The 24,396-nt window shown below is 51.7% G+C and overlaps 1 protein-coding gene across 5 annotated transcripts in view; it reads right to left on the reverse strand.

Moving 5' to 3' along the window:
• ENTPD6 (ectonucleoside triphosphate diphosphohydrolase 6) overlaps nt 1-22,510 on the reverse strand; it is an 84,257-nt gene extending 61,747 nt beyond the window's left edge. For all 5 annotated transcript variants that reach the window (XR_012644879.1, XR_012644880.1, XR_012644878.1 and 2 more), the window contains exons 1-6: nt 22,466-22,510; nt 13,507-13,595; nt 11,968-12,283; nt 9,867-9,943; nt 3,783-3,926; nt 1,794-1,869 (exon numbers count right to left, since the gene is read on the reverse strand). Coding sequence is in view for 1 of the 5 variants with exons in the window: in XM_074989206.1 (XP_074845307.1) it covers nt 1,794-1,869; nt 3,783-3,926; nt 9,867-9,943; nt 11,968-12,217 (547 nt within the window). In the remaining 4 variants the exon portion in view is untranslated. The remainder of the gene's footprint in view (nt 1-1,793; nt 1,870-3,782; nt 3,927-9,866; nt 9,944-11,967; nt 12,284-13,506; nt 13,596-22,465) is intronic.
• Between the last annotated feature and the right edge of the window lie 1,886 nt (nt 22,511-24,396).

Consider the following 24,396-nt stretch of genomic DNA (forward strand, 5'->3'; position numbering starts at 1 on the left):
AATAGTTTAGTGACAGATTTTAGGTTAAGAGAGCAGCACATTGGGTTGCTCTGCAGCAGACAAAAGGACCATCAGTCAAATGTCTCCTTTAGCAAGCAGTTTTCTCCAATGCAAACCCACATAAGTGATTGGTTTAGAATTAGAAATGAAGGGCCACATCTTCAGCTGGTGTAAATTATCACACTTCTATAGCTCTCATTGGAGTGCTGCCGATTTGTGGGTCTGACCCTCAGGGGGTGCAAACTCTGGAAACAGTACTTTCATAAAAATCAACACATTTAGCAAACCTAGGTTAGGGAACCTTAAACATGGAGCCAGCACTTACATTATTACTAATTATCTGTAGTGATTAGGCATCCCAAAGCATGACTCCCATGGTGCTAGGTGCTGTACAAATACAGAGCAAAGAGATGCTCTCCGCCCCAAAAAGCTTATATAACATCCTAGCCAACTGGCAGGCAGCCCCTCTGCATGAAGTAACTGATAACCACTTCACTAATCAAACATATCAGTGGATGAGCAGCAAAGGCTTTGTTCCAACGATTTCATTTTTAAGCTAAAATGTGAACAAGTAAGTGGGCCTTTACTCTTGTCTGATATCAGAGCTACACTGATATTGCTTTATTACATTTAATATTGCATAATAACTTTAAAATTTCTTTAAAAACTTATTTTATCCTTCTCCTATTTTTCCCCAAGCACTTAGAGAACCATGTAAATTATGTTCTTTCCACACTTCGCAAAAATTGTTGTTTCCTGTTAATAAAACAGAAGTGAATAGGCCTTGTATTAACAACTTAAAATAATCACCTATTATTTTAAAATAGCAGTATGACCTCAGAGAGCAGGCCCAGTGCACGCACTAGTTAAGTGTGGCGACAGAGCACAAGGAAGCTCAGGACTTTTTTTCAAAATTCAGTTAAGAAGTCTTGCAATAAAGGTAGCTATTTTTAAGTTTACTGTCTAAGCAGCACTGATAATATTATTGAATATTTAGAATTTGGTAGATTTTTCCTTAAAAATGTATCAAACTTTAGATCAAATTTTGGATGCAACCTCAATTCTTTTTATATTAACCTGATTAATCTCAGAGAGGTAGCTGTGTTAGTCTGCAGCTTCAAAAACAACAAAAAGTCTTGTGGCACCTTATAGACTAACAGATATTTTGGAGCATAAGCATTTGTGGGCAAAGACTTGCTTCATCTCATTAATCTCAGTTTACACTCTCTCTTCCATAAAAGTTTTTCAGTTTTAGTTCACATTTACAGACTATTAAAATAATTTAGAAAAACAAGTATTTGTACATTTCCAGTTCAGAACTAGAGTACACAAACAACTGGAGCTAACAAGAGTCTGCTAAAGACAACTCAAAGATAACACTTTTAAAGAGCAGAGTCCTCCCTTTAGTCTTCCAAGTCTATATTTCAGCACCAAAAACATGGCTTGATTTTCAGATGTGCTGAGCACACAGCAATTCCCATTGATTCAACTGGAGCTGCTGGGTGTTCAAACCCGTAATTTTTAGGAGCCAAACTTTAAGCCCTAACAGCTGTTTGGTTAGCTCAATTTTGGAACACACAAATTAAAACAAATGTTGACCTCACTCGAGCAACAAGATTTGCTTGCAGAGATCTGCATGCATGTGGATTTCCACAGACAGAAGTAGAGACTCAACTGGATACAAAAGTGTGGACTTGAGGATCCAGCAGCAGAACTGGGGCAATTTTCTTAAAACATTGCTATAAGTGTTCATGTGTAAGACTCTAAAAACAGGTCTCAGAAATTCCGCCTACCTTCATCTGTTCCATTCATTATGGAGACACAGTCATCCCTTACAAAGAAAGGAGATCCCTGGAAAATTTCTTTTACCTAAATGTAACAGAAAAGATAAAATCAGTGAAAGCTTTTTTCTAGACAGGGGAGGCAGGTGTGTGCTAAAACATGTTACTGCTCTGGACTCAAATCCTGAGTGCTGCTGATCATCTGCATTGAAGTTAGGAGTCTCATGAGCTGACCAGCTATAGGAATTCAGCTCTTTATAAACACTCCTCAGTCTGTTTAACGAGTTATCAATCTAGATAATAGCATTGTACTGTGTTGCAGAGATAGGGCTAGTAGAGGCTGCATGGCCTTGTTGTTGAACAGTTATCCATCTGTACAAAAGAGAACAAAGGCTGATGGGGTCTTGAGGGGAACCTGGGTTAGTCTGCTTTAGCCAGAAAGTGCCACAATTGCAACATGGAGCCCACGGGGTAGTGTGCATCAAGGGGAAGCCAGGAGGAAAAAAAAAGTTAAAGAATGGCCTTGTAAAAAGTGCTACTAATGGGCACAGTAATGCCTCAGGAGTACACTGGAAGTTAAAGTCAACTTCCCTGTACTCTGACTCAGACTCCTCACTAAGGTCCCCCAGCTACTAGTGAGGGTCAGACTGGAAATCCCACAGCAGTTTTAACTCACGCCAATATGGCAACGAATGATACTCAGTTTCTTGTGTTATTTACATCTTTGTTCAATTTCACATTGCCCTAGAATTGTGTCTTTTCAGTGTGCTGCAGATGTTTGTATTGCTAACTCGTGACTTTGAGTGCAGCTGTCAAGGGAACCTAAAGTTTTTGAAAGATGAGAATGGGACAGTTGAGACTTTGGGCAACAGGTAGGCACAGGAAACAGCTTGGGACTTTGGCATCCAATGAGGAACAGGTCTGACCCAGAGGTAAACAAATTGTTTTGATAGAGAAGGGGCTTTATGTCAGAATTTATCCCTTTTGTTATGAACCAGTCATGTCCCATTATCCACTGCTGCATCCACTACTTATTGCTAAATATATTGGTTGGAGGTGTCTGCTATCATGATCAGTACTGGAATAGTCATCATCAGGCTTCAGAGCATACATGCTGAACTGAATGAGACAATTCACATTTTTCTCAGTGCCACTTCTTCAGGCTGCTTGTAAATTCTGTAATATATGGCACTGATACATATTTGATAGAAACTCCCACAACCATATGGAGTAGAAATCCACTTTTAAAAATGAAATCGAATTTCAGCAGAACTATTCCGCATCAGCATATTTATTACATGGCTAATTCAGTAGTAAGTGACTTTCCAAAAGCACAGCACCCTGATTAAATTCAGAAAGAAGTGATAAACCACAGGCATTTTCAGCTGTTGTCAAACTTGTATTATAAATGTTACATGTTAACACCTGTTAATTTTATCTCAAATTTATGATGCCTAAATTATCTGTTTAAATCAAGTTTCATATGCAGACTATAATTACTCTGTAGCTGGGGTTAGTTGTAGATGAACTTTTCTCTAGCTATCATTAATCTGTTGGTTTTGAAAAACGTACCACCTCATTTTAATTCTGGTCACTCCTACAATCTTGACTGCAAAAAATGTCAACTATATTAAGAAAACTATTATTTGACATGGATATTTGACAAGGTTTTAAAAATATGTACACCATATTATTTAAAAATAAACAAATCTTTAATACGAATTACATTTAGACATAGCTTTTGGGTGTAAAAGGTTGAACACTAGAGGCTAGTCCTACAAACCTAGTATTGTGAAGTCTTCACCCTTTTGTAATGGACTGAGAGTCTTCTGTTAGGACTTCTATGCGCTGTACTATATGTGATCAAACAAATGAGCATTGCTACATGGTCTGTTGTGAAAATGGAATATTTAAACTACACTGAAAGGAGAATAACAACAATGGAACAAATTATGCTCTGAAGTAACCGAAAATTAAATTTAAAGAAAAAAGAAAAATTACCTTATCCAGTAACTTTTTTGCTTTTTCTCCTGGCAACAGCCGTAAACCAGCTGTTGCTTTAAGAACCAAAGGAGTAAACTTCCACATCTCCACAGGAACTTCAGTCTTAGCCACCTCTAGAAGTTCTTGTATTCCCTGAGCACTCTAAGTCCAAGAAAAAGCAACACAGACATTTTGGAAGCAGTGCATACAAAACATCAAGTAAGTAGAGAGATTATATTTAGATGCCTACAAATCTGCAAATATCTGCTTTATATTTGTGGGCCATTTTCATGAATCACAGATTACTGTGTTGGGCTATGGTTATATATCTGGCACTACTGCGACCTCTACTGGAATCCAGGTCTGGTGTTCACAATTCAAACATCATGTCAATAAACTGGAGAGGTTCAGAGAAGAGCCATGAGAATGATCACAGAACCTGCCTTACAGCAACAGATTCAAGGAGCTCAGTCTATTTAGCTTAACAAAAGAAGTTTAAAGGGTGGCTTGAACACAGACAGAAAACAAATATTTGATAATAGGCTCTTCGATCCATAGAGAAAGGAGTAACTGATACTGAAGCTAGACAAACTGGCCACTTCTACACATGCACCATATTCTGGAAGAGTATTGTCCAAAAGACAGGTTCCAGAGGATTGTCCTCTGCAAGATTGTGTCTACATGTAAAACATGGTCTGAAAAAGCCTCCCCTCCTTCTGGAAGCTTGCGTCTACACATGAATGGACAGTCTGCTGGAAGAACGGGACAGAAAATGCCACAGATGGAGAGCTGTTCCCGGGCTGCTGGCCACATGGCCTGTTAAAGGGCCCCTCCCTGCACAAGCTGCCGAGGCCTGCTGTGCAGCCCACAGCAAGGCGGAGCCAGTCCCCAGTCCTGACACCCCCAAGCAGCAGTCATGGACCCCAAGCAGCCGCAGACCTGCAGAGCTGCCCTGACCCAGATGCTGGACGTTTGCCTGGCCACCCTCCTCGGCCTCCTGGTGAGAAGGAGACCTGGGACCGTGGGTCTCGACCCAACACCGCTGCTGCCGCCCCCCGCCCCCAGGCTATCCTGCACATCTGGCCCCATGCCATCAGCACCAACTGGTGGGACATGGTAGTCATGGGTGAGTGGGACAACGAGCGCTGGCTGCAAAATCTCCGGAAGACGACGACCACCTTTCTGGAGACCTGCAGCTGGCTCACCCCCATCCTTTGATAGCAGAACACCTGGATGCAGGCAGCCCTCTCTGTCAAGAAGCACATGGCCATCGCCATATGGAAACTGTCCACCTTGGACAGCAATTTGGGATGGGGATGTCCATCGTCAGGGCCATTGTCCTTGAGGTAAGTCATGCTCCAGGTCCTGGCCCACCTAGGAGAGCAGGGAGGGGCTGGCAGGCAAGGGGGAGCCTCAGGAACTGGGGGGCAAGGGCCTTGACTGCAGTGGGGGTGGGGGTCAGGTAGCCTAGTCCCAGGGGCCAACACAGGCCTGCTGCCAGAGAAGTGCCACAGCAGAGGGAGTAGGAGGGGGAGGGTGGAAGGCCCTGTAGGGAGGAGGCAGGGGCATGCCTGTGCACACCCATGAGTGAGCTCACTCTCTCTCCCCTGCACGTCACTGGAGCCATCAATGACATGCTGGTGTGGAGGCTGGTGCGCATCAGGGACCTGGACACGGTCGTCAAGGGCTCTGCCAAGCTCAGGTTCCCCCAGTGCTTAGGGGTGATTGATGGGATGCGCATGCCCATCAGGACCCCAGGACACAGCGGCGGCCACTATGTGAACCACAAGGGGTACCACTGTATCACACTCATGGGGTGGTGGACTCACGGGGGAGGTTCACCAACGTCTACATGGGCTGGCCAGAACAGGCACACAATGTGCGGATTCTCTGCAACTCAGTCCTGTTCCGCTGGACGGAGGCTGGAACCTATATCCCTGAAGGGAGCGTGCTGTCGGGGAGGTCGCCATGCTGCTCTGCCTTGTTGGGGACCCAACCTACCCGCTGCAGCCCTGGCTTATGCAGCCATAGGCCACCTCACCCTCTCCCAGGAGCTGTTCAGTGCCTGGCTCACACAGGCCCGGTATCCCATGGATCGTGCCTTTGACTGCTTGAAGGCAAGGTTTAGATGCCTCCTCATGTGCTTCGATGTGAGGGTGGAGAACATCCCCCAGGTTGTGAGTGTCTGCTGTGCCCTGCACAACCTCATCAAGGCATGAGAGGGAACCCTCTCCCAGGGCTGGATGGCAGAGCTGGCCCCCAGGTACGAGCAGCCCGCTGCAGCCCCCAACCGGTGGCTCAATCATGACACAGTCCACATCCAGGAGGTGCTCAGGGAGGCATTTGCCCACAGGGAGTACTGACCCCAACCAAGGCCTCCCTGCAGGCCCCCCCCGACCTTCTATCAGCCCCCCCTCAGTAATCAGGAACATGGGGGGTTACAAACTGCAAAACCATTTATAACAAAAACCCACTGACATTAACAACATTATTTCAAAACTATGTAGAAAACAACAAACATATATGTTAGCACTAACAACTGGACAACTATTTACAGTGGGGTCAGGGAACGGAGGCATGCCACCTTGGATGGGGACCAAGACAGGGATGAAGGAGGCCCGTGAGCCCCGGCACCTGCAGGTGCCCCTTCTGCCCTGGGTGCACAGTCCCTGTCGGGGCACTGATCGGGCTGGGAGCAGAAGGAGGTAGAAGCGGTTGGCCATGGGCTTGGCCTCAATGGGAGAGGCGGGGGGAGAGGGTTCGCGGGGTGAGGGGCCCTAAATGGCCACGAGCCTGGCCCCAAGGTTCCTGAGTAGCAGCCATGGACAGGCCTGGGGGCAGTAGAGCGTCTAGGGCCTCAGGGGCATCAGCTGGGGCAGGGGCAGCTGGGGGCGGGTTGGAAAGGGCCCCGCATATGGTGTGGAGCATCCCTACTATTTCCCCCATGTGTTCCACCACCATTTCAGTTTGGGCTCATTCAGAGCCAGCCACCTCTCTGCCAGTATAGTCTGGTGCCACAGGGTGGCTGTACAGGCCGTGATCGCCTCATCACGGCCCTGGCATCAGGCCCTCTGGACGTGTGGCCGCTGGGACTGGTCCAGGCCTCACAGCTGGAGTGGCAGGCTCTTCATCTGGCTCTTGCACCCCTCGGATGGAGCTACTGTAAGACAGCAGGTGGGAGGAGAGGGAGGGGATTCAGAGGCACGTCCTGACAGTAGATGACACGCCCCCAGTCCTCCTTGGGTGGCTACCCCCAGCCAGGCCCATGGGATGGCCGTGTCCTGGGGATGCCCCCAGAGTGATGTCCTATGATCCCCGCATGCTGGCCCATGCCACACGCTGCCTTGGTGATGGTGCTGCCTGTGTTGGGCCTGCTCCACAGGAACAGGGTGGTGGGGGTCCAGACATGGGGGGCTGGGCACAGCTGCGCTGCCTGAGGGTCTCCCCATGCACTCAAGGGGCTCTCCACAGAGGAGGATGCCAGACGTTACCTGCAGGAGTGGCCATGGCCTGGGATGGGCCATCTGGGGTTGGGCCATAGCATGGGGGCCTGGGTGTGTCCCCACCCCAGGGATATGCCATGGCACGTGCTTACCTGAGGTGGCCTCGAAAAGGTCGGGTGATGCTTGGCTGGAGGTAGCCTGGCTGCAGGTGGCAGAGGGCAACTCGATTATGAGGGAGGCCTCTGAGGATTCACCCCCAGGTGGGACGTTGACATCCTGGCTGCTGGGCTCTGTGGCTGGATGTGCCTCCCCTTCCAGTATGGCAGGGGGCTCTGATGCGGCTGTCTCTACAGTGGGGTGGGGTGGGGAGGTGTCGTCCCCTGAAGCTCCCTGAAGTAGGAACAGCTGGCTGGGGTCTGCCCAGATGGGTGGGGGGGCGCTTTCCCGGGCCTTCATGTAGCCCTGCCTTGATTCCTTAACCTCGCACCCCCCCTTGCTTGGGGGTCTGGGAAGGGTGGCCTCAGGCAGCCAGGCTATGGGCAAGGCGTGCAAAGGCAGCGGCATTTCTTTGGCGCCAGTGGCGTCCCGCAGCACCTCCTCATACTGACAGAGCCCCAGCAGGTCTTGGAGCTCTGGCACTGTCCAGGATGAGGCCCTCCATTCTGGAGCCTGGTCAGGGTCCTGGGTGCCCTCGGCTGGCTCCCTGGGGGGCGTGGGGCGTTGGCCCGCTAGCCATCACTCAGGCTCGGTGGAGCATGGCTGACAGCCCAAGACCTGCTGCCTGCCTCCATGCTCTCAGCTTCCTGCCACAGGGTCTCTGGGTCCTCACAGCTTTAAAAGTGGCCGGACCTAGAGACCACAGAGCCCTGCTGGAGCTGCCCGGAGTGTCTCTGCAACCCTGCTGACTGCCGCCACGGAGGACTTCTTCTTCTGAAAGAAGCAGGCCACAAGCGTTTACACGTGCTTTCTTGTAGAAGAATCTTCCAGAAGAAGGTACTCTTCCTCATTTGGCAGCAGAGTAAGGACTGCAAAAGATGCAGAGGGTTGTTCTGGATTTCTTCCAGAAGAGTGCCTTTATTTGCTCCATGGACCTTCTGGAAGAAGCCGGTGCTCTTCTGGAAGATGGTGCATGTGTAGAAGCGGCCATTAAGACCAGAAATAAGGTGTATATTTTTTTTCCCCACAAGAAATGATTTATAAAGGGTTGTGATGGATTCTCTATCACTTGATTTTAAAACTGACAGAATAGGTGCAGAAGTTCTCTAGTTTGTATTATGCAGGAGGTCATGCTACACGAATACTATGGTCCCTATAAATAGATGATTATGCAGAGACAGGAGTATATATGGCCACTTTCATCTTGAGAGATGGTGATTAGCAGCACTGGTGAGGATCTATGGGCAGTGTTTGCGTCTGCAGCTTCTCTCATGGCTTATCCGTCCAATACTGGATTTGCATGGTCAACTGCAATAACTGCATGTCAGTCTATTTCCAAATTCTTGAGTCTTAGAGTTTCTCCTTCTAAGACAAAGTTCATTTGTGTGACTTGTGCATATGCTATTGAAGGATGATGTGCCCTGTCACAGCAATTGTCACCAGATATTTTGATCTGCTGATGTAGATTCCCAGGATTTTGGATCGATGTTGAATCTTTTCATGACGTTTTTGCATGTATCCTTGAATCTTAGCTTTGGTCTTCCTCTTGTTCTCAACCCACATGACAGTTCATCGAAGAGGATTTCATTGGGAAGACATTCGTCACCCGTTCTTCTCACATGACCAAGCCATCATAGTCTTCGGCTATTGAGGATCGCTATGAGGCTGGGTGTGCCAGATCTTGACAGGAAATCTGCATTTGAAACTTTATCTTGCTAGTTGATATTCATAATTCTGTGGAGGCAGCAAAGATGGAAGCTATTCACTTTTTTCTCCTGGTTCGAATAGGTGGCCCGTGCCTCAGAACCATATAGCTGGATACTCAATACACATGCCTGGTAGATTAGTATCTTTGTTTTCACTGTCATCTTAGTATTGTTCCATGCTCATTTTGTAAGTCTGCCAAAAATAGTACCTGTTTTCCCAATTATGATGTTCAGTTATTCATCCATGGATAGGTTTGTGGTGACAGTAGACCCAAGGTAACAGAATTGTTGACCCACATCTAATGGGCTGTTATCCAGAATGACATTGAGTTGCTGACAGGACTAGGCCACATAATATTCAATTCAAGAAAGAATCCCTATCTAGGAAGGCCCTTTAGTGCATGCTTATACGTAGTCTTGAACTGAAGCTTAACTGACTGTGTTCACCTCCTCAATAAATTTCCCAATTCCATCCAGTCACAACAGTGATGATATGTGACGTGTTACATGTTTCTATCCCTTTCTAGGAGACAATCACATCACATCTCTCGAGGCAGTCATGTTAATCAATCAGTTAGTAGAAATATTTGCACGATTACAAAATGTGTTTACCACACCAAGATGCTGGACAATTCTTGGAAACACCAAATTCCCACTGCATCAATTTGAAAGACTCCATCACAAAGTGGAATCTACTGTATTATACCAACCTTCAGCACTATTTCAGTTACAAAGCATACAAAGATGATTTTCTCTGTCAGATGCATCTTTTTATAATTAAAAGAAAGCATAGTTACCTCATCAACATCATCAGCATAGGCAGAGAGTCCCGGCTTCAGTGCTTTAAATGTTTCATGGGTTAACTTGGGAGTCTCTGCGAAAGCAATAATTTTTAAGAGCATGGAAGGCATTAATCTTGAAACAGAGATAAAAGATCATAATGCAAGTTAAAATTTTATATGCTAATTTTGAATGATTAAGGCTAGTGGGAATAATCTGAAGCCTACTCTAAAGGGGAAAATCAGAGACATCCTCACTATTAAAATGCACTTGTCTTCATGGGATCAATCCTTGTCCATGTGATTTTTAGGAATCACGATAAATTGATACACAGGTGCTGATTTCTGCTCTGAACAACAAAAATCCAAGACCTCAAGTTTCTTGGAATTTAATTTATCTCCTCACTTTTTGCATAATCCAGGGTAATCTACCTTCAAAACAGTTCAAATAACAAGGGCTGAACTTTTCCAGGTGCTCAGTATTGACCTAGCTCTGCACCAGTTTAAGTCAATGGAAGCAGTTAAGCCAATGGAACACGTATAAAAATCACACCCTACATGTTTAAAGATGGTTACAGTCCAGTTTCTGTACTCAAGGAGACAGTTGAAAACTATTTACAATGCAATTAAAAGTTTATTTTCTCACTGTAAATGAACAAGTTTTTTAATACTGTACTGATACGTGGAAGCCAATAACCATTCAGATTAAAAAGTGAAGCAATGAAAAAGGTGTGAACTGTCAAGGAGCACACTCGCTTGTTCTGTGCCTTCTTGGGCAGCCTTTACTCACATGAGCGGTTCCACTGTGGGCACTGGAATTGCTCAGGAGTATAAACGATCCCTTAGCTCAATAAGGACACTTTCTCCCTAAATCAGGTCCTGGGGAGTCCTGCATTATTTAACACTTCGCATTCATTACATCATCTTCCATCCAACTATCTTACAGAACTTCACAAACATCAACCGACTAACCCTCACATCACCACTGTGAGATACTGGGTTAGTGTGGGAAAGTAGGAATAGAGTCCTGCAAATCCACGCATAGCCACATCCACAGATACAGACGTAAATAACCATGGCTCATTTTTGCAGATACAGATATAAATTTTGTATCTAAAACTCGGCAAATTTGCAGCTATACACTTTATATCCATAGGCAGACACATACAGATGCAGGTATCTGTAGCTCATTCTTGTGGAGATGGATGCAGATTATCTGCACAGGTCTCTTACGTGTGAGGCAAAGGTGCTGAAAGTACATTTCTAAAGTAACTCAGGAAGTCAGCAGCAGACCTAAATCAGAATCTAAGTCACCTAAGTACAAGCCCAACTTTCACTCCCTGACAAGTACCTATCAATATTCACCCTGAAAGCACTGCTTTGTATGTGCACCAGAGAAGACAATGCAATGAGTCATACTTGTTGTATTTTAGTACACTAATTATGGGCCTGAGCACAGTGGGCAACTAACTACTCCTCCTACTGTAGTGGGGCATTTAGTGACTGGAGGGCTTCATTTTTCACCCTTAGCATTCTCTTGAGTCTTTTTTGACTGGATCCACTGTGCATTACAAAAGGAAAATTAGTGTGTGGCAACTGGTGTCTTGTCTCCTGAAAATGTATTAGGCCCCAATTCAACCCAGTAAATAAACACGTTTCATTTTAAGCATCTGCTTAAATCCCATTGAAATCAATATGATGTTAGCATGTTCTTATGGACTGTGCTGAGCTCGAGCATTAGAGGAGACTGTGGTTTCCAGGAGGTCCAGATGGAGTAATGTCCAGTGGCTAAATTACAGATCTGGGATACAGGAGATCAGCCCTGCCATGGATTCCCTGTGTAACCTCGGTCAAGTCATTTAATTTCTCTACCTCACAGCTTCATTCTGAAACTAGAGGTGCTGATCATGAAGAATTTAGATATTACAATGACAGGAGCTGTGTAAGTACAGCGGATCTGTGGCATCTGTCTAACTGTGCTAATCACCAAGTCACAGCTCAGATGAACATATCGGTTTTAAAACAGGATGGTCTCCAAGAAATTTTAAGATTTAACTAATTTCAGGAAGACATCTGGAGCGAAATCAATAAAATCATTACTTCAAGTAGCTTGTCATACCTTTTGATTTCTGTGTAAATTGAAAAATATGTATTCTAGTTCCAGTGCTTCCAGCATCAAACATAATTCCATAAAACACTGCATGATCAGTTGTCAATTTCTGATGGTCTAGTTTCTCTCTCCCACTATCAGTAGCACCTTCTGTTACACTGGAGACTGGTTTGGAGTCCAAATGCCATTTTAAATAAACAACATAAATAGCTACACATGCAAAAATCCCCAAACCATAGTACGGCTTCGATATCTTCATGACTTCCGTTTATCAAACGTCACTTCTTCTCTTTCACTTCATGTGTGTGGATTCCATATCTCTTGTCTACAATCAAAGGAGGAAACATTTTAGCCCTTTATACATTTTGATGACACACTCAAAATACATTCTTAAAAAGCGACCTAAAAGCAAAAGCCAAATAAGATAACGTCACTGCCACACACACAGGTGAATGTTTGAGCTTAATGTTTCTTTGGAAAGGTTGCTCAGAAATGAAGAGATGGACCTGACAGAATGTTACCTGTGCAGTCTAATAAAGCATGAGCAAAGTGGGGGGCAGGCTCCTTGGGGGTTTGTGAAATTTCATAAGGGGCAGCACAGCACAATCAGAGGCCAAGTCTCAGGCTCATTCATTTAATTAAAAATGCTGAAATACGTCACTGTTTTTGTGTGTGTGTATTCATATTTATGTACCAATTAGTAAAGTTTTTACATTATACGGAATTATTTTCTTAAATGTGCCAAAATTGTTTTTTCATATGAACACAACTGAAATTTCCAACAGTTTGGATTGTGTTAGACAAACTGGGAGGGCCTGCTAATGCAGGGATGAAAAGTGGGGGCTGGCACAAAGAGATTGATCACCCCCCATCTGATGCACGTCAAATACTGCACAGAATGTGCTCAAGTACCTCCAAAAAAGCATGGTATAAAAGCCTACATACAGAGAAATTAGTGACAGACCAGTGCTGAGAAGCAGACACACCTGTGCTTTTCAACCGTCAACCCTCACATCCCAGCATGAAATCCTGGCCCTAACGAAGTCAATGCAAGCTTTGCTGTTGACTTCAACAGAATCAGAATTTCACCTCTGGACATGATCTTATAAAACATAAGGTAAGTTTTCATGCAAATGTTTAAGAAAAAGTGCTACTAAGCCATGCGCATAATCTGCTCCTCTAGGCTACAATCAGGATTCCCTTAATAATCCTTTGTAAGAGGGTGCTTTGTTTATAAAGAGCAAACAGCAGCAACCTCCTTCTCCCCCCACTTACTGGCCCCGTGTACACCATCATTGGCCTAGCCAAAATGACATCGTGCAAAAAGGGTGAACCACAGTGCACTGTTCTCACAAAACTTTAGCTGCTCCGTCAGGCAAGGGCACCATTCAGATATTAGGGTGGGAGGCAGGGAGACTTGAGCATGCCGCCGTGAGGCAGGGCGCTTCAGCAATGCTACTGAGCGTGCTCGGTACAAGCCAAGACTCAACTCATGAATGCAGGGATTGACCCTGTGTGCTCCCCCCACCCCCACTACACACTTTTCACCTCTTCCAGGGGTACTCAGGCACTTCAAAATTCTAGGTTTTTGGGCAGATATCTTTGCAATTGGCTGGCAGGAGCACTGTATCTAATGCCTATAGAAAACAGAAAATTAAATAAATATTAGATCCACCTGGCTCTAACACTAACATGTGCTGACATCTTGTGGCAAGTCCCGTCAGGGACATTGATTAGGGTTAACATTTTAATGTATTTTCTCACTTTGTTACTAACGCTGTGGAGAAAGTGACACACTGTCAGGACCCCTGGGCTCTACCTCAGCTCTGGGAGCAGAGTGATCCATCCCCTGCTGCCCATTCCCCGTCTTTAGCAGCAGAGGTTAGGGACACCATCCCTGCCAATAGCCACTGATGGACCTATCCTCCTTTAACTTATTTGATCTCCCTAGAACCCTGTTATAGTTGGGGGCCTTTCCCCCATCCCCTGGCAGAGAGCTCCAGTGGCTGGCCATGAAGACATAATTTATTTTATTTTAAATCTGCTGTCTGTAAATGTAATTGGGCAACTGTCTTGTGTTAGTGAAGGAGTAAGTAACATTTCTGTATTCAATTATTCCACACCAGTCACGATTTTCTAGACCTCTAACATACCCCCACAACGCCTTTGTCATTTGTTTTGCAAGATGGAAAATCCCAGTCTTTTTAACCTCTCCTCACATGGGAGCTGTTCCTTACCCCAATCACGTCCATCTCTCTACCTTTTCCAGATGCAATACTTCTAGACAGGACAACCAGATACACATGCAGTATTCAAGACGTGGTCATGCCATGACTTTATATAGAAGCAGTATGATATGTTCTATCACATCTATTCTCTTCCTAATGATTCCCAGTATTCTGTTAGCTTTTTAGATTGCTACTGCACATTGAGCAGATGTTTCCTGGGAATTATCCCCAATGATTCTAAGATCTTTTTCTTGAGTGGTACTAGCTAATTTAGATCCCATCTTTGTATATGTACAGTAGACTCTTTCATATCCAACATTCTATTATCAGGAACACTCAGCTAAGCAGCATTTTAACCATAAGTACATTTTAGTTACGTTTTCCATAAGTACAGTATAGTGAAACTAAATACAAATAAATACAGCAAACACAGTATAAGTTTACAGTTTCAATACTACTGTTGCCGGTAAATAAATATTCTGCACACTTTTCTGTTTCTTGATATCTTATCTTGTTTTTCTTTAGGGTTATGCAGACTACCTTTTTTCCTGTTTTTCAAGTGGAACAGCTGGCAATGATTCCATGATAATCTAATGATCCTTCAATTATTTTAACAACAAGCCTTTTATTATCTTAATCACGCAGCCTCCCTCTGTCAATAAACTCCCCGCCCCAAATGCAAAGCTCGGAGCAGCACAAGCCCTGCTGCAGTTAGGAGCTGGTGCTAGGGCTCGAGCACACACTTTAAGGAGACCTCAAGAATGAAATGTAGGAGCTCAAATTTCAGGGGGGTACAGGCCCTCCTCCCTGCTCTAAGTCTCCCTAGATGCCATCCTTGACTTCAGGGTGCCTTTTTATCCTGAGAGTCAATTCAGACCCACCTCTAATTCAAAAGACATGAAACAGTATAAATCCATATTAAATATATAACTATTGTACTGCATGCAAGGGCTTAGTGAGAAAGAAATACAGCGTAAGTACTGTATTTCCCACAGCACAAGGAGGTAAACCTTGATGATAATAGGACACACTTCAGTAAATGACAGTCTTTGTTATGCAACATGATTTACACGTATTTACTGCCCTTACCGCTCTGGTTATGGTCTTGAACAGCCCCTTATGCCCCTCACTTAAAGAAAAGCTGCTTGTTTCATATCAAATTAGTACAAGACGCCCTTCACCCAGGCACATGGAGACGCAACACTGCTCAAATCTGCCCCACACTTTGGGGATACAATGTTGGAAACCTGAAACTCTACTGACTATTCTATTGTGCAATCAGTCTTCTGCTAGTTTAAAACCTGCTGTGCTGGCTCAGTGACTGACTGAAGTACCGTATCTGTTCTAATCTGGCTAAGTAACCACATGCTAGGCAACTTCAAGATCCATGAAGAATCAGTGAGATTTGCATTTGATTGAAGAACTCCTGGCCACCATACACAGATGGCAAGAGGCTTTGTTCCCAACACACAACTGGTTGTACACCTGGAAAGTCCGGGAGTTCCAGAAATGCCTCACCCACAAACCAGCCTCTCTTGCTGCCCCCACCAGTACGCCCAGCTACAGCCCACACACTCTGAGGCCAGGAATCAGGAAGGACATATCCAGTCCATTCTGATCCCAGACTCCTGCAGTGGGGAGCACCTAAAATACACCCCAGGCAGATCTCCAGCCCCTAAGGTGCAGGAGCCCCCATACACACAACAGTCCGAATTGGTCCCCAGTCATCAACAGGGTAGGGAAACCTACACACACAGACCTTGATGAACCCGGGCCTCCCGTACAGTGTCTCCAAACCTTGCCAGATCCTATGGAAATACCTTCCACACAGCCTCTACTGACCCTCCTCCTGCCTGCCTGGGGTCCCTGCGCACACAGTCCCTTCTGACCCCCGACCCCATGGGGAAGCCCAACATGCAGCCCCTAGAGACCTTCCCACCCCCTTGGGGCCTCTACACACATAGCCCCTACTAACCTCTCCTGACCCTATGGAGGGACCCTCCACACAGCCCCTACTGACCCTGCCCCCTCCCCCCCCGGAGGTTCCTGCACTCACAGCCCCTACTGAGCCCAGGGGCTCACTGATGCGGGGAGGGATAGCTCAGTGGTTTGAGCAGTAGTAGTAGTAGGCATCCTTCAGTCTGCAGAGACTATGGATCGCGCCCTTTATAGTTTAAATTGAGGACTTCATTTACAGCGTCTACTGTGACTATGAAGACCCACACGAGAGTGACAGTCCTTGCTGCATCTCTTGCAGATGTGGTGGGTGTCTGGCAAGTCCTTAGTGTGCTTTCTGTGCGCTCGCTTCTCCTCTGCTAGCTGTCTGATCCTCACCTCGCTCTTCTGAAGGCCCTTGTGTAACCCCTGCCTCCATCTGCTGCGGTCATCTGCTAGTTCTTCCCAGTTGTCCAGCTCGATGTCTACCTCTCTGAGGTCTCTCTTGCAGACATCTTTGTAACGCAGCTGGGGGCGTCTGGGAGGTCTTTTGCCAGAGGCTAGCTCACCATACAGGATGTCTTTTGGAATCCTTCCATCATTCATCCTGTGGACGTGGCCAAGCCAGCGGAGCCGACGCTGCCTGAGGAGGGTGTGCATGGTTGGGATTCCAGCTTGCTCGAGGACGGCGGTGTTGGTCACTCTGTCCTTCCATGATATTCCAAGGATATGCCTGAGGCAGCGCAAGTGGAAGACGTTCAGCCTCTTTTCCTGGAGGGCATACAGGGTCCAAGTCTCGCTGCCATAAAGGAGGGTGCTGAGGATGCAGGCTCTGTAGACTTGCATTTTGGTGTGAGTGTACAGCTTGTTGTTATTCCACACTCTCTTGCTGAGTCTGGACAGCGTTGTGGCCGCTTTTCCGATCCTCCTATTTAGCTCAGTGTCCAACGACAGGGTGTCAGTGATGGTGGACCCGAGGTAAACGGACTCGTGGACGACCCCTAACATATAGTTGTCAATGCTGATTGATGGGGATTCAGCAACATCCTGACCGAGTACGTTTGTCTTCTTTAGGCTGATGGTAAGCCCAAAGTCCTTGCACGCTTTGGAGAACTGATCCAGCAGTTTTTGAAGCTGGTCTTCTGTGGGAGACACTACAGCAGCATCGTCTGCGAACAGCATGTCTCTGATGAGGACTTCTCGCACCTTAGACTTAGCTTTCAGCCTTGCAAGATTAAACAGTTTCCCATCATATCTTGTGTGCAGCAAGATGCCCTCTGTTGAAGATCCAAAGGCATGCTTCAGGAGGAGTGCAAAGAAGATCCCGAGTAATGTCGGAGCAAGTACGCATCCTTGTTTGACGCCGCTCCTGATTCTGAAAGCATCCGATAAAGCGCCGTCATATTGGATGGTTCCTCTCATGTCTTCGTGGAACGACTGGATCATCTTGAGTAACCGTGGAGGACAGCCTATCTTGTGGAGCAGTTTGAACAGACCATCCCTGCTGACCAAGTCAAAGGCCTTGCTTGGTCAGGTCAATGAAGGCTATGTAGAGTGGCTTCCTCTGCTCCCTGCACTTCTCCTGCAGCTGCCTTAGAGAGAAGACCATGTCAACGGTAGACCTCTCTGCGCGGAATCCACACTGCGATTCGGGGTACACCCTCTCAGCAATCTTCTGGAGTCTGCCAAGGATGACGCGAGCGAACAGTTTACCAGTGATGCTTAGGAGGGAGATTCCATGGTAGCTGTTGCAGTCGCTTCTGTCTCCTTTATTCTTATACAACGTTACAATGTTAGCGTCGCGCATATCCTGTGGAACCTCATCCTCTTTCCAGCACAGGCACAGTGGCTCATGTAGGGGTTCCAGGAGTGTGTCCACGGCACATTTGAGTACCTCTGGTGGTATACTGTCCTGGCCAGGGACCTTTCCTGCTGCAATGCTGTCAATGGCTCTCTTCAGTTCATCCACAGTCAGTTCCTGGTCCAGTTCGTCCATTACCGGTGGGAGCTCGATTGCATCGAGGGCTGCGTCAACCACAACGTTCTCGCGTGAGTACAGCTCGGAGTAGCGCTCGACCCAGCGCTCCATCTGTTTGGCTTTGTCAGCAATGACTTCACCAGATTTGGATTTCAGAGGTGCCGTCTTGTTCTGGGTGGGTCCTAATGCCTTCCTCATACCCTCGTACATTCCTCGGAGATTATGGTTTGATTATTGGGTGGTTTGAGCATTGGCCTGCTAAACCTGGGGCTGTGAGCTCAATCCTTGTGGAGGCCATTTAGGAATTGGGGCAAATAGCTGTCTAGGATGGTGCCTGGCCCTGCCAAGAGAGCAGGACACTGGACGAGATGATCTCCAGAGGTGCCTTCCAGCTCAAGGAGATGTGCAGCTACAATTTAAAAAAACAGACCCTGCCCGCCCAGGTCCCTGCACACACAGCCCCTACTGATCCTACCCACCCCAGGTCCCTGCACACACAGTCCCTAGTGAACCCCCACCCCCTGCACACACAGCTCCTAGTGACACCCCTGACCCCTGAACACACAGCTCCTAGTGACACCACCCCCCCGGGTCCCTGCACACACAGCCCCTAGTGATCCTACCCACCCCAGGTCCCTGCACACACAGCCCCTAGTGAACCCCCACCCCCTGCACACACAGCTCCTAGTGACCCCACCCCCCCGGGGCCTTGCACATACAGCCCCTAGTGACACCCCCGACCCCTGCACACACAGCTCCTAGTGACCCCACCCCCCGGGTCCCTGCACACACAGCCCCTACTGATCCTACCCACCCCAGGTCCCTGCACACACAGCCCCTAATGACACCCCTGACCCCTGCACACACAGCTCCTAGTGACCCCACCCCCCGGGTCCCTGCACACACAGCCCCTACTGATCCTACCCACCCCAGGTCCCTGCACACACAGCCCCTAATGACACCCCTGACCCCTGAACACACAGCTCCCAGTGACCCCACCCCCCCAGGTCCCTGCACACACAGCCCCTAGTGACACCCCCCCGCCCCCTGCACACACAGCCCCAGTGACCCCGCCGCCCCCTGCACACACAGCCCCTAGTGACCCCCCGACACCTGCACACACAGCCCCTAGTGAAACCCCGCACAGACAGCCCCTAGTGACCCCCCCGACCCCTGCACACACAGCCCCAGTGACACCCCCCGCCCCCTGCACAGACAGCCCCTAGTGACCCCCCAACCCCTGCACACACAGCCCCAGTGACACCCCCCGCCCCTTGCACAGACAGCCCCTAGTGACCCCCCGACCCCTGCACACACAGCCCCTAGTGACACCCCCCGCCCCCTGCACACACAGCCCCTAGTGACACCCCCCGCCCCTGCACACACAGCCCCTAGTGACCCCCCCGCCCCCTACACACACAGCCCCTAGTGACCCCCCCGGGCCCTTGCACATACAGCCCCTAGTGACACCCCCCACCCCTGCACACACAGCTACTAGTGACCCCACCCCCCCGGGTCCCTGCACACACAGCTCCTAGTGACCCCACCCCCCCGGGCCCTTGCACATACAGCCCCTAGTGACACCCCTGACCCCTGCACACACAGCTCCTAGTGACCCCACCCCCCCGGGTCCCTGCACACACAGCCCCTACTGATCCTACCCACCCCAGGTCCCTGCACACACAGCCCCTAATGACACCCCTGACCCCTGCACACACAGCTCCCAGTGACCCCGCCGCCCCCTGCACACACAGCCCCTAGTGACCCCCCGACACCTGCACACACAGCCCCTAGTGAAACCCCGCACAGACAGCCCCTAGTGACCCCCCCGACCCCTGCACACACAGCCCCAGTGACACCCCCCGCCCCCTGCACAGACAGCCCCTAGTGACCCCCCAACCCCTGCACACACAGCCCAAGTGACACCCCCCGCCCCTTGCACAGACAGCCCCTAGTGACCCCCGGACCCCTGCACACACAGCCACTAGTGACACCCCCCGCCCCCTGCACACACAGCCCCTAGTGACCCCCCCGCCCCTGCACACACAGCCCGTGACACCCCCCGCCCCTGCACACACAGCCCCTAGTGACACCCCCCGCCCCTGCACACACAGCCCCTAGTGACCCCCCGACACCTGCACACACAGCCCCTAGTGAAACCCCGCACAGACAGCCCCTAGTGACCCCCCCGACCCCTGCACACACAGCCCCAGTGACACCCCCCGCCCCCTGCACAGACAGCCCCTAGTGACCCCCCAACCCCTGCACACACAGCCCCAGTGACACCCCCCGCCCCTTGCACAGACAGCCCCTAGTGACCCCCCGACCCCTGCACACACAGCCCCTAGTGACACCCCACGCCCCTTGCACAGACAGCCCCTAGTGACCCCCCAACCCCTGCACACACAGCCCCTAGTGACACCCCCCGCCCCCTGCACACACAGCCCCTAGTAACCCCCCCGCCCCTGCACACACAGCCCCTAGTGACCCCCCGCCCCCTGCACACACAGCCCCTAGTGACACCCCCGCCCCTGCACACACAGCCCCTAGTGACCCCCCGCCCCCTGCACACACAGCCCCTAGTGACACCCCCGCCCCTGCACACACAGCCCCTAGTGACCCCCCCCGCCCCTGCACACACAGCCCGTGACACCCCCCGCCCCTGCACACACAGCCCCTAGTGACACCCCCGCCCCTGCACACACAGCCCCTAGTGACCCCCCCGCCCCTGCACACACAGCCCGTGACACCCCCCGCCCCTGCACACACAGCCCCTAGTGACCCCCCCACCCCTGCACACACAGCCCGTGACACCCCCCACCCCTGCACACACAGCCCCTAGTGACACCCCCCACCCCTGCACACACAGCCCCTAGTGACCCCCCGACACCTGCACACACAGCCCCTAGTGAAACCCCACACAGACAGCCCCTAGTGACCCCCCCGACCCCTGCACACACAGCCCCAGTGACACCCCCCGCCCCCTGCACAGACAGCCCCTAGTGACCCCCCAACCCCTGCACACACAGCCCCAGTGACACCCCCCGCCCCTTGCACAGACAGCCCCTAGTGACCCCCCGCCCCCTGCACACACAGCCCCTAGTGACACCCCCCGCCCCCTGCACACACAGCCCCTAGTGACCCCCCCGCCCCTGCACACACAGCCCCTAGTGACCCCCCGCCCCCTGCACACACAGCCCCTAGTGACACCCCCGCCCCTGCACACACAGCCCCTAGTGACCCCCCGCCCCTGCACACACAGCCCCTAGTGACCCCCCCCGCCCCTGCACACACAGCCCGTGACACCCCCCGCCCCTGCACACACAGCCCCTAGTGACCCCCCCGCCCCTGCACACACAGCCCCTAGTGACACCCCCCGCCCCTGCACATACAGCCCCTAGTGACCCCCCCGCCCCTGCACACACAGCCCGTGACACCCCCCGCCCCTGCACACACAGCCCCTAGTGACCCCCCCACCCCTGCACACACAGCCCGTGACACCCCCCGCCCCCTGCACACACAGCCCCTAGTGACCCCCCAACCCCTGCACACACAGCCCCAGTGACACCCCCCGCCCCTTGCACAGACAGCCCCTAGTGACCCCCCGCCCCCTGCACACACAGCCCCTAGTGACCCCCCGCCCCCTGCACACACAGCCCCTAGTGACACCCCCCGCCCCCTGCACACACAGCCCCTAGTGACCCCCCCGCCCCTGCACACACAGCCCCTAGTGACCCCCCCGCCCCCTGCACACACAGCCCCTAGTGACCCCCCGCCCCTGCACACACAGCCCCTAGTGACCCCCCGCCCCTGCACACACAGCCCCTAGTGACACCCCCCACCCCTGCACACACAGCCCCTAGTGACCCCCCGCCCCCTGCACACACAGCCCCTAGTGACACCCCCACCCCTGCACACACAGCCCCTAGTGACACCCCCCACCCCTGCACACACAGCCCCTAGTGACCCCCCGCCCCCTGCACACACAGCCCCTAGTGACACCCCCACCCCTGCACACACAGCCCCTAGTGACCCCCCGCCCCCTGCACACACAGCCCCTAGTGACACCCCCACCCCTGCACACACAGCCCCTAGTGACCCCCCGCCCCCTGCACACACAGCCCCTAGTGACCCCCCGCCCCTGCACACACAGCCCCTAGTGACACCCCCCACCCCTGCACACACAGCCCCTAGTGACCCCCCGCCCCCTGCACACACAGCCCCTAGTGACACCCCCACCCCTGCACACACAGCCCCTAGTGACCCCCCGCCCCCTGCACACACAGCCCCTAGTGACACCCCGCCCCCTGCACACACAGCCCCTAGTGACACCCCCCGCCCCAGGGGAAGGGGCCGCTGCACTCACCGCTCGCTCCACTCCCGCTTCCCGGCCACCTGCAGGCCCCTCCGCCGCCTCTAGCGCGCAAGCGCGTCCCCGGCCCTCGGCCCCTCCCCCGCAGAGCGCGAGCGCGCACAGGGCTGGTCCGTCCGCCACCGCCGTGCCGGGGCGTGTCCCTCTACCCCGGCCCGCCCGCCACTTCTTCCTCCTGCCGCCCCCCCCACACTCCCCGTCCCCCACACTGCCTTCTCCCCCTTCCTCCGACCCCAACTTCCCCTCCCCCACCCACTGCCATCTCCCCCTCCCCCACACTGCCATCTCCCCATCTTCCCCTCCCCCACCCACTGCCATCTCCCCCTCCCCCACACTGCCTTCTCCCCCTTCCTCCGACCCCATCTTCCCCTCCCCCACCCGCTGCCATCTTCCCCTCCCCCACACTGCCATCTCCCCATCTTCCCCTCCCCCACCCACTGCCATCTCCCCCTCCCCCACACTGCCTTCTCCCCCTTCCTCCGACCCCAACTTCCCCTCCCCCACCCGCTGCCATCTTCCCCTCCCCCACACTGCCATCTCCCCATCTTCCCCTCCCCCACCCACTGCCATCTCCCCCTCCCCCACACTGCCTTCTCCCCCTTCCTCCGACCCCATCTTCCCCTCCCCCACCCACTGCCATCTTCCCCTCCCCCACCCACTGCCATCTTCCCCTCCCCCACACTGCCATCTCCCCAACTTCCCCTCCCCCACCCACTGCCATCTCCCCCTCCCCCACACTGCCTTCTCCCCCTTCCTCCGACCCCATCTTCCCCTCCCCCACCCACTGCCATCTCCCCCTCCCCCACACTGCCTTCTCCCCCTTCCTCCGACCCCAACTTCCCCTCACACACCCGCTGCCATCTCCCCCTCCCCCACACTGCCATCTCCCCATCTTCCCCTCCCCCACCCACTGCCATCTCCCCCTCCCCCACACTGCCTTCTCCCCCTTCCTCCGACCCCATCTTCCCCTCCCCCACCCACTGCCATCTCCCCCTCCCCCACACTGCCTTCTCCCCCTTCCTCCGACCCCAACTTCCCCTCCCCCACCCACTGCCATCTTCCCCTCCCCCACACTGCCATCTCCCCCTTCCTCCGACCCCATCTTCCCCTCACACACCCACTGCCATCTTCCCCTCCCCCACACTGCCTTCTCCCCCTTCCTCCAACCCCAACTTCCCCTCACACACCCACTGCCATCTCCCCCTCCCCCACACTGCCTTCTCCCCCTTCCTCCGACCCCATCTTCCCCTCCCCCACCCACTGCCATCTCCCCCTACCCCACACTGCCTTCTCCCCCTTCCTCCGACCCCATCTTCCCCTCCCCCACCCACTGCCATCTTCCCCTCCCCCACACTGCCTTCTCCCCCTTCCTCCAACCCCAACTTCCCCTCACACACCCACTGCCATCTTCCCCTCCCCCACACTGCCTTCTCCCCCTTCCTCCAACCCCAACTTCCCCTTACACACCCACTGCCATCTTCCCCTCCCCCACACTGCCTTCTCCCCCTTCCTCCGACCCCATCTTCCCCTTACACACCCACTGCCATCTTCCCCTCCCCCACACTGCCTTCTCCCCCTTCCTCCAACCCCAACTTCCCCTCACACACCCACTGCCATCTCCCCCTCCCCCACACTGCCTTCTCCCCCTTCCTCCGACCCCATCTTCCCCTCCCCCACCCACTGCCATCTCCCCCTACCCCACACTGCCTTCTCCCCCTTCCTCCGACCCCATCTTCCCCTCCCCCACCCACTGCCATCTTCCCCTCCCCCACACTGCCTTCTCCCCCTTCCTCCAACCCCAACTTCCCCTCACACACCCACTGCCATCTTCCCCTCCCCCACACTGCCTTCTCCCCCTTCCTCTGACCCCATCTCCCCCTCCCCCACACTGCCTTCTCCCCCTTCCTCCGACCCCATCTTCCCCT

The sequence above is a fragment of the Carettochelys insculpta genome, chromosome 3, assembly GCF_033958435.1.
Source record: "Carettochelys insculpta isolate YL-2023 chromosome 3, ASM3395843v1, whole genome shotgun sequence".
NCBI classification, from domain to species: domain Eukaryota; kingdom Metazoa; phylum Chordata; order Testudines; family Carettochelyidae; genus Carettochelys; species Carettochelys insculpta.